General features: G+C 30.3%; 1 protein-coding gene across 2 annotated transcripts; it reads right to left on the reverse strand.

The window, feature by feature from the left end:
* Positions 1-1715: 1715 nt before the first annotated feature.
* On the reverse strand, positions 1716-21723 carry LOC104878932 (diacylglycerol kinase 6). 2 transcript variants are annotated; one of them, XM_010649910.3, is made up of 6 exons: positions 21639-21717; positions 13572-13620; positions 9983-10055; positions 3963-4029; positions 3712-3828; positions 1716-2076 (listed from the first exon to the last, which is right to left on the reverse strand). In XM_010649910.3, exons 1-6 carry the CDS (start codon positions 21705-21707, stop codon positions 1879-1881), a joined length of 573 nt encoding a protein of 190 aa, XP_010648212.3. In that variant the 5' UTR covers positions 21708-21717; the 3' UTR covers positions 1716-1878. The 2 variants fall into 2 exon arrangements, 1 of the variants encoding a protein (XP_010648212.3); XR_009465434.1 differs by lacking the exon at positions 3963-4029 and having other exon boundaries at positions 21639-21723.
* Positions 21724-21793: the final 70 nt, after the last annotated feature.

Below are 21793 nucleotides of genomic sequence, written 5' to 3' on the forward strand. Positions count from 1 at the left end.
CTTTGATACTAGTTTGTTATGGAAAACCATGAAAAGGAAAAATAATAGTAAGAAGAAAATAAAAGAACAAAATAAAAAACACATAAAATGTATAATGATTTATGTGGTTTAGCTTTGATACTAGTTTGTTATGGAAAACCATGAAAAGGAAAAATAATAGTAAGAAGAAAATAAGAGAACAAAATAAAAAACACATAAAATGTATAATGATTTATGTGGTTTAGCTTAAAGTCCATATCCATGGGAAAAGACAAAGAAAAACTTTCATTCTTTTTTTCAATGAGATTGCAATCCCAGGGCTTTCAAATCTCAGAGTCCCAATTACACCTAAATAAGGACTTTCTCTTTGTCAAAGACTTAAAAAATTAACTTAAAAGAGAATTTAACACACTTTCTAATATCTTTGTAATGCCTCAAACCCTTTATGCATTGGAAGTGGCATTTATATAAAGTAACTTTAGTATTTGTTGAGTGATGTCTTAGGTTCTTTGTGGTTTGTTATAAAACAGTTCTGCTCTTTATTGAGTGATATCTCATGCATGTTCTTTGTACTTCACAAGTGCTAGCTACATGGAATTGTTTTGTTCCTTGTTGAGTGATGCCTTAGGTTCTTTATGCTTTGGAAGTAGTGGCCACATATGAAGTATAATTAGTGAAGAGGAAAGAAAATATTATTATTTTTGTATGACAAACAAATATTTACTTTGTTTTTATTGTACCCCTTTATTTTGTATACTTTTAACATGTTGCCTTTTTTAAAACCTTAGGTTAGATTGATAAGAAATAAAACCTTTAGCTTTATGTTAATAGTATTAAGAACAAATTTTCTAATCCCAATTATACAAATTTTAACCAACTTACATATAGTACACCAATAGTTGTATTACAATTCACAAGTTCTCGGATTTTATGGTAAATGCTAAAAATGGATTTACAAGTGAACCAAATTGGAGACATGACCAATTAATGACTCAACCAATTTTATTGGCCATGCCTCTTTCCAAGAATTTCTAATGCTCTAATGCCGTTATTGAGTTGTGATTTGTTCAAATGCCTTTATAGTATTTCTATGGTAGTATTTTTAATGGAAAATGAAACTCTATATCTTTTAGCTATTTTTTTAGTAGTTTCATAAATAATTGTTAAGATTCTAAGCCTAATTTCTACATAAAATTGTCAAAACTATAATTATTGGTACAACATTGGAATTTATAGAAGCTTTGTTAGTAGCTAAACCAAATATATAACAAGGAATGGAAAATGAAACATTATCTAAGGTGTTGTTTGTTTTCTTACCTTTTTGCTGAAAACAACTTACTTTTAGATTTCAGATAGTTTATTTTTCTACTTTTTGTTGATTTATTACTTATTTCTTGAATTTTTTTACTTAATAGAAAAAGTTAAAATATTTGGCTTGTTTTTTTTTTTTTTTTTTATAATGTTAAAAGTAACATGTTGGTCTTCTTTACTTCTTATTTTTGAATAGAAATAAAATATTTAAAAAAACAAACAATTTAATACTTAATAGTACTAATTACTATTTAGTTTTAAGTTTTATTTAGAATTAAGTAAAAAAACAAACATTACCTAATCTTTATTTTTATTTTTATTTTTCTTTGTTTTTGGTTTTCTTTTATTTTTTTATTTTATTTTATAAAACCCCCATCACTTTTTAGAGTTGTACTATAAAGTATAAATATTTATAATTAAGGATAAAAAAATAAAGTTCTTTTTATTAAAATTTATGAAATGAAAACAAATATTTTCAGTCTACTCAATTGGATAGCAATTATATGAAATATTTACTCACTATAAAAGTAATACAACTAGATTGTTCTGGCGTGGACTGAGAACACCACTCAACTCTTTGGAAGACATTCAATATCTCTCATCGAGCGATTTGAATTTGCATCTTGAGTTGGAATTTACAAACACCTTTGTTTTTCCTGAATGATAGATCTCAATCACCTTATTGTCATCCTCAATAGGGAGAGGATGTTTCCATCTATTCCCGTCAATGCTCATATGGATATTGTTGACTGCACTATTGTAAAGCTCAAAGCGGATTGTTTCCACCTAAATTGGAAAGCAAAAATAGAACTTATCTTAATGAATTTTCTTATTTATAGTCTTGAGCATTGTAATGGTATAATAAAAATTAGAAGAAAATTCCCTAAACTAAAATAAGATCATATTTGCCATATGAGATGAATTTGTTTATAATGAAACCATGTGATTAATAACAAATATTCGAGTAACATTAAACACTACTATAATTGAAAATTGTTGTAAACATTATTGAATCAATGGTGCATCCTTGCAAACTATGGGTTATTCCACACATAAATAACTGATGGATATACCATAGAAAAAATTGTTTGCTTCAAGTTATTTTTGTTAAGCAGTATTTCAATTGAAACTTATGAGTTAACTTGTCAACATGGGTGTAGAAGTTGGCAATCTAGAATATAAACACACAATGTTTGTGTATTTTAGTTAGTTGCCAATTTTGTTCCATTTCTTATTGATTAGATTCAACTTACTTCTTTGGATCTTAATGGTTAAAAGGACTTCATGCTTCTATAGAATTGAGTTTGGGAGGGTACAAAGTCATCTAATTTGAGGCAAGAATGTATATATGGTTCGTAAAGCTTTTGAACTGACTAATACAAGAAATTAAGATGAAAATTACTTTCTGTTTTCTAATTCGATTTTACTACTTTTTTAATTCAAAAAATGATTTTTGGTAAGTTTTAAAATTGTGTTTGTTTCTAAATTGTAGTTTGATTCTAAAAAGATTTTTGGAATATTTTTAAAAAATTAAAAACTCTCCTAATTGGTTACTAGGGTTTTTAGAATATTTTACAATTAGGAAACTTTTCATAACAAAAGTGTAAGGTATTTTTAATATAAAAGAATTTGTTTTGTTGAAAATTATGGGACTTCAAGAAAATTCTAAGCGAAAAAGAAAAACCATAAAAGAGTAGTTGTCATCTCAAAGCTTCATCCTTCAACTCTCAAATCTTTCAAGATCCCTTTGAAAGTACATCTTGGTTTCAACAAATGTATGAATTCAAATTACTTCAACCTTGATAAAGGCTTCAAGGGATTCACTAAGCAACATAGAGAAGTGTTGCATTAGGGAAGTTAAGTGTAGGTGTTGCTGATCTAAGACCCTAGGGAGTAGGTCTATTGGGTTAAGTAAAACTATGTACCATTTTCTCATATTTAGTGAATTATTTGCAATTAAGACCACTTGTGGCTTTTACATCTCGTAGGTTGCTAGGTGGTTTTCAATGTTATACCTTGTGTACTATTAGAATCGCTTTTATTTATCTGTGCATGAGATTTTTTTCTCTTGCTTAAAAACTAATCTAAAGGAAGAAACTAAGCAAGTAATAAAAAATAAAATTTGAGGATTAATTCAGGGGCTACCAATTCACCCCCTCTAGGTAGTTTCATTATATCAAGAGTAAACACAAAATTTCTTTCAAATAGTAATATTATTGGTTAGCCTTAAGGGTTCCATAATAAATTTTCACCTGTTTTCTTACCTGATTGCTTATTTAATGTACCAATGTGAGTATCTAAATATATATAGATCAATACTACATATTTGTAAGTTTCTTTTGTAAGAATCCTTGAGTTCAAACAACTTAAGACATTACCTAGTTCCAAGTTTAAGGCAAATATAGATGCATTCTAACTAACCTGCACAAGACATTCCCCTCGATCTTTGGAAGGAAGAAAATCATTTCCATGCCATGCATCTTTAAAACAAATAACTTCAAGAAGCCCATCATCTACAAAAGGATCTTTAAAGTTTCTCTGTGCATCAAAACAAACTTTGTCTCTTTAGTGAAAGTTCTAATGATGTAATCATAAAGTTGGCTTGTTGCATCCATTAAAAAATTAGTCTTCTTTTTGGACATAAAAGAGTACATTTAAGAAAAAGAACTTACATATTTTTTTTTAACATTTGGTCTATCTGGAAAGCAAGGCAAGTTAACACAAATGATTGACCTGGTGCTACATATAAGAGAAATAAGTAACAATGATGATTAATTAAGTACAACCCATATAGACAATACCTAAAAATAAATTCTTAGCTTTAGATGACATACAACAAACCTTTGTTACCTTAATACTGGGAAGTTATAATGGTATAAAGATTGGGTTACATTCCACAACTAAGAGGTTTATTATCTAACAACTTAAGCTTTTGAGATTCAATATTAGTTTATTATGATAATATTGAAGTCATTCTAAGATAATATACTTTTTTTTAGAACTATTCTTTCCACTTCTTTGTTTTCTTTCAATAAATAGTCCTTTTTTTGTTTTTACTACTATTACTTGTCATCATCATTTTTTAAATACCAACATCATATATCTTTTATCAATCAAGCTAGATAATCAAATTCATCATCTGGGGCAATCTTAGATTTTTCACTCAAAGGTTATGACCTTGATGGCTATGTTAGTAGAGTGCTTTCTTTTCTTCCTCAATTTATCATATCTAAAGATGATATGAACAACTTGAATATCAAACTATACATGGCCTTGAAAAATTAATATTAGATCTTATTATATGGACACTATTACTACTCTTTGAATCCTTCTTTACACATGTTATTGATCTCCTTACTCCACAACTTGTTGGACATGCTATTAAAAACCAATTTACACCTTGCTTAGGCGCAATCATCAAAATTTGTAGTGTTTCCCTCAAACATTAATATAAGGTGGTCAAACTATGATGAATTTATCTCAAACATGCAAAAATACTTCCTATATGATTTTCCTAGATTATATATGAATCCAAACTTCAACAATTGATTTATTTTTATTTTTATTTTTATTTTTTATAATCTTCCTTATGAGCATGACCTCAACATGTACAAATTTTACCACCATTTTAATTATATTTCAATGGAATGTTTTTAAGTTCACTTATGATCCTTTGAAAACACTTGGAATAACTACGTACAAAATTAGCACAACACTATTTTTTGTGTGTTGATATCCTCTTTAATTTTGAGAGTGCTCTTCTTCATAAAATACTTAACAAGATTACCAATCCCTTTTCAAGGTTATGGCATAAACTTAAGAGATAAAAGACATTGTTATTATACTCAAAATGCTTTCAACGGTCTATAGGTGGTTGACTACATTGTATGCACTAAATAGGCATGCTTAATTGTGTGGCATTAGTAATGTTACAATCATTACATGTTCTTATCCATATCATCCCTCTCCTCAAGCCAAACCTCTTTCAAATTTGATATCTCAATTTAGGGAATTGTTGGAAGGTTCATGAAGATCATCTATAGGTAAAGTGGCTAAACATAGTAATTCATCTTAATCTTATTATCATTCTCCTTGTGCTATGGAGTTCAGGTAGCTATTCGATCATTATCTTCTACTACAAAGGCACTTAGAAATGTAAGCCCATTAGATCCATTTACACTTTCATGTGACCAAGTGTGGAAGCTATAGTTCAAGAAAGTTTAATTAAAAAATATAAATTAGAATATAGCAACATAATATATTTACGTGTGTGGTATGCTTATTTCCTTCCACTCTCCTTGTTCATCTTTAGTTTTAATACCGATAGGTAGAACAATGTTCCTGCATTCTCATGCTCCTCACATTATTAAATAAATAAATAAACAAAATGCTAGTGTAAAATTAAATATTCCTTTTAAGTACATAAAACAATCCAAAAGTCAACTTATTTGATGGCCTTCAAATTAAGATATCCTAGCACAATGATAACTATGAATTCAAGCACAAGTCAAGATTTCAACCTCCTATGTTGACATAAGCTATGAACAAACTATCATTAAAGTGAAGTCAAATTTTGTTATTAAAAATGTTAAAGTAAGACTTTCCAATAATAGATACACGTGGAGAGGGTAGTTGTTTCAGGAACATGAGTTGTAAATTGAAAAGAGTAAATTTGATCTTTAATACTTCAATCTTGAGTTTTAATAATATAATTAATTTAAAGTGAAAGGTAAAGTGTCGACATACATGAACATGTGCTTGTGTATGTATATATATCTATATATGAGGATATAATTAAACATAGACATGCATATATGGCGATCCCATAATCCTAGTTGTGTACTTTGTATGCCAAGGTTAGATCCTCCTAATTAACCTTCACTAGTTGGGTCTCATTAGAACCTTCTCACTCCATCAAGGGTTCCTTCAATTATCATCCTCATCACTTCTCAAAAAAGTGGTTATATGAATCAACATTTTTCCAAGAGGCCATGAAGAGTAAGCACCTAGTTACCTCATCAAGAGGATATATTCACAACAAGGATCATGAAGAATTTAGTCACTCAATTGATAAACTCATATTTTACATTTCTTTCAAGGGTGACTAAGAACATATAAACTATATGTTTTAGTTCCATCTCACTCGATAATAAAGCTTGAGGTCCTTAACATGGTCTTGGTCCATCTTGATAGATAGCTTACCTTTTCCTTATACTAAGTAAAATAGGATGGTTTGAGGGCCTTGGTTTAATGAGTGGGTTGGGAAGCTTGCTAAGAAAGAATGATATATAAATTTCCAGACTTGCTTTGGTTCAATGTAGAAGGATGGAACCATTATTGTCCATGGGCAAATTCTATCTCCACCACGTTAAGTTGTCCTTAAAGCCATATCTAGTCACCAAAATGGATCCAAACTTGAACCTTACATCTATGTGGTCAACTTCTTCTAATAAAAAAACATCCATCAAATAAAACTAATTAGGATTGATAAAAATAAGATTATAAAAAATCATCCTTATTGATTAAGCTCTTGATTGGATTGATAGGATAAAAGATTTTACCATTTGACTAATGACCATTTTTCATTGTCGATCTTGCAAGAAAATTAGGTTAACCAATCTAATAGTGGATGACACAAGCTTCTTAATTCATGCCAACCTAAAATGATTGCAAACTTTATATCTTCAAAAATCTAGAATTCTATTTTAGATTAAACCCCTTCCTACAAATATTAATTTTGAGATACAATTATGTTATATTCCCCTATTTATTAATTCTTCTTTATATTTCCAATTTGAGACAAAAGACATGGAAAGGATTCTTTTCAAAGAGAAATAAAAATCTCATAATCCATTCTTAGAGTAACAAAATGAAATCCTTAGACATTGTAGCAACATCAAACTTGGTACTTATGAATTTGCCTAAAGGCCTGTGAAGAGAGATGTTCTAGATTTATTTTCATAAATGACTAGTGGATGCAAGTATTCAACTTTGGGGAGTTCAGACTAGTGATGTTTTACCATTCAAATATTGAACTTGATTTGCTAAAATATTTGTTCTTATAATGGTGTAGAGTAAGATTTCATGAAAGATACTACTTAAGATTCAAGACTTGAATTGTAAGTATACCTAAATATTTTTTGTGCCCTTAGATATGCAACGTTTTATATAGGCAAGGTTCTATGATCTTTTGAGAAGATTCTTCAATATAACTGATTAAGCTTCCTTCTCATGTCCATTGTGCTCTACATAGTTTTTCATGATGCATTTTTTCTTATAATAATTGAAGTACTTGTTTCTCTAGACATCAATTATGATCCAAACTTACTTTCACCATGATAATTCTTCTTTTATATTCTCCCTTTAGCAACCAAAATCACCTATGCCTTCTACTTTGAGACAATTTTTTCTCAACTAATTGAAGTTCAAAATTAGCTTTTAACTTTCTCCATTGAAAAAGTATTTTTGCCATATTTCATGGGCATCAACAACAATACTCCTTAAAACCATAATGGTTATTAAATTGAAATGATGAAGATAGTCTTTAGTATAATTCTTCTATATATTTGAAGATTGAGCATTTTTTTTTCAAATAGAAACAATTTATCATTGGCTTAGTGATATTTATAAGTGATGGAAGTCATAAGTTGAGCATTTAATAAGGCTAAAATCACATATTAGGTGCATGATAGGTGATAAACACACTCCCAATGTGGTATTTTATTTAAGGTATTTTAGAGTTGGTGACGACATCCCATTGCATATGGCAATCTAGTTTAGGAGAAAGAGACCCTTATGACCATTCTTTTGTCCATGAAGTGTTTCTCAAATCTTAGGTGTTTGGTGATAAACTTAGCTTGTAATCTAGACTTCCTTGCTTTGATTAGAACATTGGTTCTTGATGCCTAAAAATTTGAGTTTAGGAGCCTCTTTAAGAGTATCTCAAGTGCATAATAGTCAAAATCCATTTTCAATGTAAGACAACTCTTATTGAGCTCCTAAAGGAATGGTTTAACAAACAAATAAGTAGTGGAAACTTTAAGGATACATATAAAGGTGTAACTCACAAGTGTGAGACTTATAGATTGGTTAAAAATAGCTTGTATTGAAAACCTTCTAGTTGAGAATACTTGTAGGTAATCTAAGTTGTCTTAATTTGATTAAGGGTCTTTTCATAAAAGTAAAGGAGCTAAAGGGACCCCTCAATCATCAGAACTTTCGCAAATCTTTTCAAATATAATTTCATTTTAATTTCACCTAGGTTTTACCCTTTTACCCTTGTTTTAAGAAAATTTATCAACATTTTTTTTGTTAACAATTGAATGATAGGGTCACCTTAAAATTTTTTGCTCACTTTTCAAAGCTTTCCATTTCCCCTATACCTCTAAGGCCATCTCCTCGTGGATAATACTCAACTCACTGAGATTCTTATCTATAACTTCTTTTTATATTTAGGGACTCTGCCATATAGTATACTTATTTAAGAGCGATTAATAAACTCCCTAACTCTATTGATAACATATAAGTATATTAGAATTTCATTTTATATTTTCTCTATGAGTTCATTAATTTCCATAAAGGACATCCTCATCACTAAAGAGTTTGTACCTTGTGCACTACATTAAAAAAGAAAAAAGAAAAAAATAATAATCATAAAGGATGTAATGATTTATATGGTTTGACCCATTTAGACCATCTCCTACAACATCAAATTATTACTATTAAATTGGACTATCTTCCAAATAATAAGCCTTACTTCCTTACATATTTGGATTCTAAGAAGTGAAGAAACTACCAAAAAAGAGTTGACCTTTTCATTTACCATCTTAAGGTGAATTCTAACACCCTATCAGTTGGGTGGGTTCATGTTAAACATGTCTTCTTCTTTATTTGGATTGATTCCAAGGATACTAGCTTGATCTTAATGGCCTAAAATAACCCTATGAAAAATCCTATACTATTGTTTTCTAATTAGATGAAATGATCTTCAAGATGGCATAACTTAAGTCTCACATAATCCAATACTCGAAGACATGATTATTCCAAAGATAAGTAGAGGTACCTAGATAAAACACATTCAAAAAAAGTAATGCTTGTTTAAGGGTTTATTATCTTTATTTTGACTTTTGTCACAAGCAACCATGAACCACCAAATATCAAATAAAAGTATCCTTTTTTTTTTTTGTCTTTTGACTAGTTTAGAATTTCATTATCATAAATAATAAAAAATCACTCTCTATTTCTCTCTCCCACTCCATTTTTTTCTCACATTATTTTCTTTTTCCTTCCCTTCTATCCCTTGTTAAGAAGAAGATTACACATAAATTTAAAGTACTTTTTGGTCATCAAACAAACATATGTTTAAATATATCTCAAAATCTTAATTTGAACTAACTAGAACATCATAAGGAATAGGAAATAAAGAAATACATATAATGAAATCTCTCTCTCTCTCTCCCTCTCTCTCTCTCAAGCCTCACTCTACCTCCAAGGATAATATCACATCATAATTTAATGCATTTTTAATTTACAAAACAAACATATATCTAAGACATATTTTAACAAAACCAAGTAAACTTCGATCTAGCCACATAATTGTTACTCTAAACTAAGTAGAGTATTATAAGAAGTATGAAATAAAGACAAATACAATTATTTGTAAATGTTGAAAATATCATTATCAAACAATCACCTTGGCCAAGACGTCAAAGAACAACTACCACAACATCCATCCTTTTTCTGTGACAAATCTTCAATATCCAATCCTAATATAAAAATGTTAAATCAATCAACAATGTAATCCAAGTTAATTTGGCTTGATTTTCATTAATTAGCAGTTTTGGTTGAATATCTAACTCATAATGCAATAATGTAGAGGAAAAAAAAAGAAATTAGTATAAAAATACAATTTATTTACATACAATGTTAAGTGCAATAAATGAGTAATTGAATGTTTACTTCTAAAATATCAAATAATGGTTTTCTAAAAATATGAAGGCAAGTCTATATGATAAAATGAGGTGACTATAATGAGACATGATATCGATCAATTTAAGGAAACAAAAATCCACTAAATATTTCATAGATAGAACAATTAGTTTGAAGTAGAATAAAAAAAAGATCCAAAGGAATCAACAAACTAGGCCATAAAATTGTCAAATGTGATATGAAAGTATGCATAGTAGCCTTGAAAAACTTAGAGAAAAATGAATAGTCCTACTATATTATTTACTAAATGAATCCTAGATGAGGAACTATTAGGATCAACCAAAGTTTATAGTTTCTCAATTATAGGATTGAGTAACAAAAATATGATTTATTAAATAAAAGTTTCTAGCAATGAAATATAAGATTTTACTAATTCAAGTAAGCCCTAAAGGATGGGGAATGATGTTCAAAAAGTGATAATCTATGTGAGACCTTTGAACACAAGAATACAAATATATGCTAGTTAAATTGAACCTAAACTCAAGTACTTTATGAACTCACATTTTTGAAAATTTACTCTCTATAATCCACATAATTCACAACATTTCTAAGAAAAAAATAGAGTTTCTTTGGAACAATGATGAGAACTCAAATTAAACACTTGGATGACTATTTAGTATATTAGAGAAAACATATTGATTATCTCTCAAATAAATGTTTATATATGCTAAAAATGAATTTTTATATACCTTAAGTGATAATCATTTTGTTTTAGCATAAACGTATGCTATGTTCCAATTTAAGTACTAATATGTTTATCTAGTGTAGAATGCAAAATAAAAAAAAGGATTAGGTCTTGGTGGGAAGTATCAAAGACAATTTAGAGTTATGAGAATGATGAAAGCAAGGTGGAGAAGCTTGGATCCATAAGAAAATATGAAAAAGGCAAGGAAAAGGGCATAGTTGAAATGCTAAATCCAAATCAATACCTAAAGGTGTATTTTGATGTTGAAAATTGTGAAGGGAAGGATTGTTAACAAAAGAATTTCGAAGCCCAATGGTTTATATTGAAACAAAATTGATACATGAGATGACTCATCAAAATTTCAATAGAGGCCTTAGAGATATCAAGTCTTGGTGTTATTTAGCAATTACAATTGACAACACTTTGATACAAATTTGATGCAAGTAAGACTTGGTATCAAAGATTCAATACCCACTTCAACAACATACTCATTGAACAATATTTGGAACAAATTACTTCACCTAATTATCGAAATTGTAATACTAGTTTGACGCCTCATCCAAAATATTGATATAAGTATGCAAATTTTCTTTTTGAGCTTGATTCCATGAAAATGGTGTTTTAAGGAGTAGTTTGTGATTACTAGGGTGTGTTTGTGGTATGAGAAACTTGAGAAAGTCATGAGGAATGGTACTTTTGAAGTTGCCAATTTTAGACCAACACTAGAAATTTTGAAACCATGTTTAGTACATAGTACACATTTTAAAACAAGCACTTGAAAGATGATACGATTCATCGAAATTTTGTTACCACAATGATGATGTATTAAAATTTTTGATAGCAATAGTTTATTTTGTTATTTTGTTTTAGTGAATTGTACTTGTTTATTGTTCAATATTTTAGATATTTTATTGATGTTTGTAGATTTGAGAAGTAGATATAAATACTGACTTTACAACCTTTAAGGTGGGGATGGTGACTATTGAAGATAATATACATTCTTTCTTGATACTTGTTCTATTCTTCTTGACTTCAATGTCAAATGTTAGATTAAATATAAGTGGTTAAAATCCTTGATATCAAGAGGAGGAGGATCTCTTAAGGGAAAAAAAAAATAGAGGAATGCATCCATGATGAGGTAAATAATTATCCCTACTTTAAGATGCACAATTCTCATGATCTCAAAAAGGAAAAAGTAACTCTTGACTTTGCTAAGACAAAATATATTTAATACCTATTGGATTTAATGAATGCTTTCTATAAAAAAGGTTGATTTGCTAATATCTAATTTGATAATTAATATGCAAAGTCTTAGGTTTGGTATTTAAGATGAGCATAGGGCTTATTTTAGTTGAGAAATGAAAGTTGCATCCATGAAGGATGTTAGAGAACTAGAAGTATAAGAATGTAATTATATGCTAGTTACATCAAACTCAAAGGCATATAGGTCACAAGAATCACTAATTTATAATTTGAAAAATCCTTACTCTTTTGAACCACGTGTGTCAAAGATCAATTTCATGCCCAGTCTTTTTTATGAATCTTTCTTTAATGAAGTTTCACCTTAATAGTTGGTCCTTATGAGCACACAAGATTTTTTAGCTAATAGATTTGATGGGTTTAAAAAACAAAGAAAAATTAATGTTTTTTCATAGATCAAGTTTTGTATTTCAAGAGAAGTCCTCCATAATGTTTCTCAAACTAAAAGTCTAATGGCCAAGCTCATGGGGAAGTCCATAATATGTTATCTAAGAATCAAGAGAATGAAATACAAAAAATGAGGGAGGAAGGACTCCACAATTTCATTCCTTGTAGTCATCACCTAAATATTGAATTATCTCACACATTGATGAAGATTCTACATGGATGGCTGAATATAACATTACCAATAATTGTACTAATGCATAAATCAATTGGTATTGGATATAGTTTAATAAAATGGACAAATGTTATAATCTTTTTAATTTTTTTATTATGGATAAATAAGTTTTAAGGTTTTAAAATAGCTCAAATCTTTATAAAAAATGTTGTAATAATTATTGAACAAACAATGTTGAAATTGACTAAACATTCAAAATTATTTTTTGACCTTAACATATGATAACCCATTATTCATCACTTGTTCCTTTAGATATTTTTTTTTTAAATCTATTTCCCATGGCATAACATTATGCTCACTATTACCAACTAATATGATTTATTTTTCTATTTTTAGTTCACTAAGAAAAATCAAGTTAACTAAAATGATGCATTTTTTTTATCAAATTTGAAAAGATAAAACAACAATCTGTTATGTTACCTTCCAAAAGTTATCTTCTACAGCTCTTCATATGTAAGCCTTGTATATAATTAAATATAAATATAACTAAATAGCTACATAATTAATAGGCAATTTAAAAAATAAAAAGTGGAATGAATCAACATAAAAAAGATAGTAGGAAACTTTTGTCCTTAGTCTCATGAAACATATATAGAAAACAAGATAATAGTTAAAGTTTTGGAATACAAATCAATGTTTCATAAATGCATCTATATAATAATGAATCTTAATAGAGAATAAATATATTACCTATAAAAGAAGGGAAAAAGAGTAAGATAAAGTTCTTACCGATAATAAAGTAGTTCCAAAATATTACATGAAATTCTTTGTCAGCTTCCTAAAAAAATGTTGTTACAAGAAGTATCAGTACTACAAAAAATTAAATAAAATTTCATCCAATTGAAGTATTAATGCATATAATGATTAATATGCTAAAGGATAGTTCTTCCTGATTTGAGATTAAGTTAGGGAATCAATTCTCATTGATGTTTCAAGAGTTTGGTTTAACAAAATTAATTAACCATCATGTTAGTAAATGTTAGGATAGAGCCTTTAAAAGTATGACATGATGTAATAAACTTTTGTGTTTTAATATTTATTAATAAATTTATAATTCACTTTTATCTATCCTCATTCTATGTATTATACCTTATAAGCATTCTACCTTGCATCTCTTGCATTATATGTGACTTGGGTGCATTAGGAGTTGCAAGGAAGATCCAAATCATGATTCCTTGCAAGTAGATGACTTAGTTATAGTGGTTTGTGGGCTTAGGCGACCCATTAGAGGTTGTAGTGCACTACCTCCTAATTGGAGGGACGAGTAGTCCTTGACCATCAGGATGGTCTCCTAGGGTGAGTGCACTAGTGTGTATGGTTACACATTGGATAAGACTTATAATAAGTCATGACTTAAGGCTATCAATTAGTTATGACTTCACCAAGTTGCTTCATTGTGTTTTCTCTCAACCTTAAGAAAACACCGAGTTTGTGGTAAAGTTAACAATGACTTTGACCTATGAGTGAAATCATAAGCTAATCATATATTCCCTATGGATTGGGTCACTATTGATGGAAATTGGTAGCAATAGGTACATGTTCTTAATAAAGGCTACATGATATCTCATGGGATTGAGACAAAGTGTTTGATTAGAGTTGAAACATGTGCTCCAATATGATAAGGAATATGGCAAAGAAAGATATAGATTGGAAAACACTAAAAGATAGTCCTACATTGCATAGAATACTATGGATCTAAAGGTAGTCCTACATTGCATAGAATACTATGGATATAAAGGTATAAGCACATTCCATTCTCAGTATTTCTAGTACACAAGTGCCTCATCATAGTAGGAGTTTTGTATCCCACAGGTTATGATGAAGTAGTGAGTTGCATTAGTGCTCACTTATGGCAAGGAGCTATGAAGGGATGGTTAAAATATTTGTGTTCTAACATAGTTTAGGTTCCTATAGAAGCATTGGAAGAGGTAAAACCCGTATGAAAGTAGATGGAAAGACTGAGTTTTATGTGGCTAGGTTGTAGCTAAAGTTATAGTTTGATAACATTCTTTCAACTATAACAAACCTTTTACCAGTAGTTATACTAAAATTCATTAGAGTGTTTGCCATCCATTGCAGTGTATCTCAACTATGAGATACAACAATTGAATATCAAGATAGCATTCTTGAATGATTATCTTGATGTTAGCATCACTATGATGTAACCAAATATTTTCATAGCAAAAGGCCTTGTGTGTACAAGAAGGCGAAAGAAAGCATGATGGTGCTTTAAGATCTTGCAGGTAGATGACAATCTACTCATTGGTATGATATAAGGATATTGTCATCAGTTAAGATTTGGTTCTCTACTTATCTCTAGATGAAAATTTAGAAGATGGCACAATATATTCTTGGGTTTGAAGTATTTTTGGACTATAAGAATGGGAAATTGTGCTATATCACCTACATTGACAAGCATTTGATCAAGTGCATGATACAAGACTCCAAGGGTTTCTACCCTTAAGTTTAGAGTTGTCTTTCTTAGGATTAGCGCCTTTGACATATGAAGAGATAAATTGCATTAAGCTAGTACCCTATGTTTCTACGATGTGTAGGATTATGTATGTGTTGCTATGTGCTAGATCGAATATTTGCTTTGTTGTAGAAATGGCAAGTTGATATTAGTCTAATCAAGGATTAGACTTTTGGACGTATGTCAAGCATATACTCAAGTATCTTATGAGAATGAGGGATTATATGTTTATGAGTCATGCATTGAGTTGGTATTCCTTGGGTATCAGGAATTAGACTTTCAGTTTAATGAGGACTCTCGTAGGTCTACCTTTAGATATGTGTTTACACTCTAAGTGATATTTGTTGCTACTTCTAAAGCAACAAAGGATATCGTTTGGCTTAGGATTTTCATTATGGGATTAGGGCTAATTCTCTTGGTTGTATCATCTAAGATCCTATTATGTGATAATAGTGGGGTAGTGACACAATTTAAAGAACCAAAATACCACTAAAAAATAAAATGCATAGAGAGAAAGTACCACCTATTTTATGAGATAGTATAGAGAGGTGATGTGATTGTGGAACATATTCTTTCTATAGTGCTCAATCTTTTTTTTTTTGGGTTAGTTTGGGATTGAGCCCTTAAAAGCAAGACATGATATAACAAAGTTAGACTTCAGTTTCCTCTAACTATCTTTTTTATGCATTGACATTGATTTGATAATTTAAACCCATATAATTTGCATTATACATGACTTGGGTGCATTAGGAGTTGCACATAAGATAAAAGTCATAGGTTCCTTGTAAGATGATAAGTAGTTCACAGTTGATTCATGGATTTGGGCAATCTTGTAGAGACTATAGTACATTACCTCCTGATTGGAATGATGACTTGTCTTGGTCTTTTGGATGGGTTTCTCATGGTGAATGTACTAGTGTGTATGGTTACACATTGGATAAGACCTAGGGTGAATCATGATGTAAGGCTATCGAGTTTTAATGCTTCACCAAGCTACTAGATTGTATGGATTTTCAACTTTGAGAGGATATTGAGCTTGTGCTAAAATCAATAGGAGGCTTTGACCTATAGGTGAGACTCTAAAGTGGTCATATATCCCTATAGATTAGGTCACTATTGATGAAGGTTGTTAACAACAAGTATTCTCAATAGAGGCACCATGATATCTCATAGGATTGAGACAGTATGTCCCCTTAGGTGATCTTAAGAATATGTGATCATGAAATCTATATATGGTCGTAGTAATTCCTTTAGTGGAATCTGACATATGCTCATTGGAGTTAATTGATCACATAATAGGAAGATTTGTAACTCAAGGATTGGAAAGGTAATCTTAACGGGTTTACCTTTTTAGACCAGGGACACCAATTTATCGGGAGTTTGAAGTTTTAATGACTACCTTGGTTTAAAATTTGAACTAGTAAAGTGTATTGAAAATTATTTCTAGATTTTGTTTAAACCAAGAACATTCCTAATGGGAGAATTGGTGTTGTTAATAAGTAACCTTTTGTACTTAATGTCCATACTGATGTTCCTAACATACACAGAACCGTGGCAACTTGCCTCATGACAAAACCAAAAACTGGCGCCATCATTGGGAAAGTTTGGCTAGCCCTTCCCTAGGACGAACCAAGGTTGAACCGGGAATAGATAAATTTGGGGTTTCCAAGATAAGGCATGTGACAATAGGTATTCTCAAGATATGTACCATGATATCTAATAAGTCTAAGAAAATATGTCCACTTAGATGATCTTAAGGATTTGTAATCATGAAATATGTGGTCATAGTAAATCCTTTAGTGGAATTTAATATATGCTCTTTGTGAGTTAGAGTATGTTAGTTGATCACATAATAGAAAGATTTGAGACTTAATAATGATAGAGGTAATCTTGAGAGGTTAATAACTTTCACCTTATTAACTTATAAACATCAGTTCATGTGGAGTCTACATCTAGTGGATAGTAGTTCATGAACTCAAGAAATTGATTAAATTGGATTAATCAATTTTTATCTCGATGTAATATCATACGATATTGGAGTGCAGTTTACTTTCTTTAGAGAAATGTCGAGTCAATTTTAAAATTTGATTTTGAGAGGGATAGTATTTTCCTATGGGTCCTAATGGTCCCTACTCGAGCTTATAGTCTTTGTTGGCCCAAAGTTTTGATGTTTTATGGAGAGTTAATAATTTGTATACATAAGAGAGTTTTGGTAAAAGAGAAAGGTTGCACATGAATTTATGATTAATTTTTTTAGGTTTTTCTGGATTGGGCTATTTACTTAACTAAAGCCCATTATGGCTAATTAATTAATTAAGATGTAGTGAGTTAGATTAAGTGACCCAAGCTTAAGTTAGGCCAAAGTTACTTAAGCCCATAGAAGAGTTTATATAAACCCCTTGGGTTTTAGGGTTAGACTCTAACTTTGAGACTAGTAGTCTTTTAAAAACCTAGCCTCTCTTTATCTCTCTCTTTAAGGCGTGTAGCCACTTTACACATGTGCCAAGAATCGAAGATAGTGACATCAGGTGGAAGATCACGAGATTTTTAAGATCATTGCATCAACTAGAGTAGGATCTGGGAACATCCAAATCCAAAGGTACAATTTTTATAACACCTAGATCTATGTTTCCTTGCTTTCACTATCTAGTAGATCTAGTAGCCTTAGGATCTAAAGAGCATGTACCCCTATTATCTTGGTGTCATCCAAAAATTACAAAAGGGAGTGATGAATTTAAGAGATTTGGAGAAAGGCTAGAGATTGATCTTTGGAAGGAAATGAAGAATCCAAGCTTGGTTGGGAACTTCATGCATTAAGCAACTTTAAAGGTTGAAATTTCATGGTTGGAAGTTTGTATGAATAGTTAATTTGATAAGGGAATTGTAGCTATATTTGAACGAGAAACAACCAATTTTGAATATCCATGTGAATCTTTGGATTATTATGCCAACAAAGTTATAATCTGTATGCTTTTGATTGGTTTTATAATGGTTGGAATGCCTATGCAAAGCTCCATAAAAGGCCATCATTGAGCATTATTTTCACACTATTTTTTAACACCTATGTGAGCCTTTTAAATCCCTATTCGAGCAGCCACAAAATTGGTGTAATCCAGCTACATTCTCATGTGCTATTCGCACTAGACTCATTCAAAGAAAGGTTGAGTAATGTCATAATGATGAATTCTCCATAAAGCCTTGCATGCACATATGAGTATCAAATCCACCATGTGAGAAGAATTCAACTCAATGCTAATTCTCCATATTTAAAATTGAAAGGCTCATTCCATTACTGGGTTAGCATAATTGGAAAATTCTTGATGGGCTAAAAAAATTAGTCACCTATTTTTGTACCATGTGTTCATTGTAATCACTATACGTAGGAGTTAAGAATTTTCATTTAAGATTTTTTTTAGCCATTTTTGTAATTGAGAGAGCTGTATAATTTTTCATTTGGAGAAATAACTTTTTATTTTACTTTCTTAGCAATTTTCATTCATTTTCTTTAGAGTCAAACATATTTTGTACCATTAGATCTCCAAAAAATGAGTGGCTAATTTTCACTTTTATAGAGAAGAAAAGAACTAGAGTCAAGATCCATGGTGAATTGGTTAATTGGAGCTATGAATGGATGGTGATCTTGATTAAATTTTTTGATTGATTATTTTAAGAAAATATGCCTAGAATAAGGAATATAATGTAATCTTTCTCGATTCACTGAATACTTAATGTTAGATTTGGTGAAATTATGTAGTTTCATTATAGGATATATGGGAAGGGTGGTTGAAGATGAATTAAACTAATTATGTATTCTTGATCCATGCAACTAAGAGACCCAATTTGAGCATTAAATTGATATAAACTTAAAGCTAAATCATATATCAATTTAAATGAGATTTTAAAGTCTTTAACCTAGATTGATAAAGTGTAGATCATAATTGTTAGGATAAAACCCTTAAAAGCATGACATGATGTAATAAACTTTTGAATTTTATTATTTATTAATAAATTTCTAGTTCACTTTTATTTATCTCCATTTGATGCATTATACCTTGTAAGTATTATGACTTGCATCTCTTTCAATGTATGTAACTTGGGTGCATTAGGAGTTGTATGAAAGGTCCAAGTCACAGGTTCCTTGCAAGTAAATGACTTGTTCACAACCAGTTCATGGGCCTAGGTAATCCATTAGAGGTTGTAGTACACTACCTCCTAATTGGAAAGATTGTTAGTTTTAGCCATTGAAATGGATTTTCCAAGGTGAGTGCACTAGTGTATATGGTTACACATCGAACAAGACCTATGGTAAGCCATGATATAAAACTATTAAGTTGTCATGACTTCACCAAATTGCTTCATCATGTTGTTTCTCAGCCTTGAGAGAATACTGAGTTTGTGGTAAAGTTAATAATGGCTTTAATGTAGGGATGAGATCATAAATTGATTATATATTTCCTATGGATTGGGTCACAATTGATGGAAGTCAGTAGCAATAGGTATTCTGAATAAAGACAATATGATATTTCATAGGATTGAGATAGAATGTCCCCTTGGGTGATCCTAAAGATGTGTGTCTATGTAAATTATGTCGTAGTTCCTTAAGTTTAACTTGATTTAAGCTCTTTGAGAGCTAAGATATGTCAATTGAACACATAATAAGAAGATCTATAACTCAAGGATAGAAAAGGAAGCCTTGAAAGGTTGATAGTGTTTACTTGGTTAGACTATGAACACCTATTCAAAAGGAGATTGAACGCAATGGATAACAAGTCAAAAATTTGAGCACTTAGTGTCTCATTGTTATTTACATAAAGTACTGGAGTGTAGCTGATTCTTTGTAATGGGATGTTGAATTAACTTCATAATTGGATTCTGAGGGCGCCTATACTATCCTATAAGTCCTAGTGGTCCCTGCTTGAGATTATATACCTTGATGGCACAATCTATGAGGGTTGGATTGACTTTTAGTTCACTTTTATGCATAAGGGAATTTTGGTAACTACACAAGGTTGCACAGGGGTTAGTGAGCAAAGTATCGGGATTGGACTAATTGATTAATTAGATGGCACCATAAGGTTAATTAATTAATTAGAACCCATTTTGGGCTAGATCAAGTAACCCAAGCCTTTAGTGGACTTAAATCACTTAAGCCTAATTAAGGAACCATATAAATACCCCCTTAGGGCCTAAGGTTTTCAAGAGAGTTGTCTTCCACCTCCAAAGAAAGAAGAGTAACAACCTCCATCCTTCATACCTTCTTATCAGTTAAAATGCCAAGATCATGTTAAAGCCATCAGGTGGAAGATTTTGGGTGTACGAGACTTCCGGAGAATTCATCTTCATTTTCACCGCATAGATTAGATTTGTTAATATCCAAATATTAAAGTTCTTTAAAGTGTACCTTATCACTTGATTCTTCATTTTCACATTTTTTTTCTATCTTAATTACTTACAATTTTAACCATCCAAGTGGAAGACAATTGGTTCCACTGTACTACCATAGCTTCTTGTTGTACACATTTTTTACCATGTAAGAACTACCTACATATAGTAAGATCATTTTAATTCATTTTAACATGATCAACTACCTAGTCATCACATCTCTAGGTATCTTCACAACAAGGAAACCCATTTTACTTAGCATTAAAATTATCCACAACACCAACCACAAAGTCACTTATCTAAGCAAGGATGACATAAATAGATGGTACCACTAAGAAGCACCTACTTCCCATATGGTGTGTGTCACTTTGTATTCTCCAATATAAGCTTTTCCTTCAATCGTTTGCTCATCAATCTACGAATTATCAATTTTATATATTCCTATTTTCAACTGAATTTGTATTGTCCTATTATCGATTTGTTAATCAACCTAGCCTATCTTTGTGTTTCTAACATACTTTATAAGAATGAAATTTTTATTTCTTTGATCTAGTTTAACACTTAGACATATTGCAATAATGTGCATAATTTATAAAATATATTTTTAAAAATGATTAAATTTCTTCTAGCAATCTATTACTACCACCAAAACTTAGAGCAATATCTAACTCTTACTTCAAAACATACTTTGATACCTTTTCTTAATTAGGTAATAGATGGTATGGGTATGATTTGAAAGAATTTTAAGTAGAGTTAAAATCCTATGTTAAGCATGTGATAATTAACAAGTCTATATATGAAAAACTACAAAGCCAACTAAAAACAAAGAATAAAGATCCTCAAGCTTAATTAGTGGACTAATGAGTGCATTGATATTTTTTAGAATCAAAAGGAGATATGGTTGTGTAAATTAAAGAAAAATGCATTTCGATAAACATTACCATAGGTTGCGAGTTTTCTTCAATAGCACTGTCAAACGGAAAACCTTCTGGAATAGATTTCATTTTCATTACAACCCCCCAACTGGAACACATGTAAGAAAAAGTATAACTAAAATGAGGTTATATTAATGTTAAGGAAGGTTGAGAGGTTTCAA

The sequence above is a fragment of the Vitis vinifera genome, chromosome 3 (assembly GCF_030704535.1).
Source record: "Vitis vinifera cultivar Pinot Noir 40024 chromosome 3, ASM3070453v1".
NCBI classification, from domain to species: domain Eukaryota; kingdom Viridiplantae; phylum Streptophyta; class Magnoliopsida; order Vitales; family Vitaceae; genus Vitis; species Vitis vinifera.

Bases quoted from the DNA above. Each gene is read 5' to 3' on its own strand.
- LOC104878932 (XM_010649910.3), bottom strand. From the start codon at position 21,707: ATGAAAATGAAATCTATTCCAGAAGGTTTTCCGTTTGACAGTGCTATT. The intron at 4,030-9,982 runs GTGATTGTTTGA...TCTTATATGTAG, and splicing joins TCTTTGACGTCTTGGCCAAG to CACCAGGTCAATCATTTGTG. The intron at 3,829-3,962 runs GTAAGTTCTTTT...TTTGATGCACAG, and splicing joins CAAATGTTAAAAAAAAATAT to AGAAACTTTAAAGATCCTTT.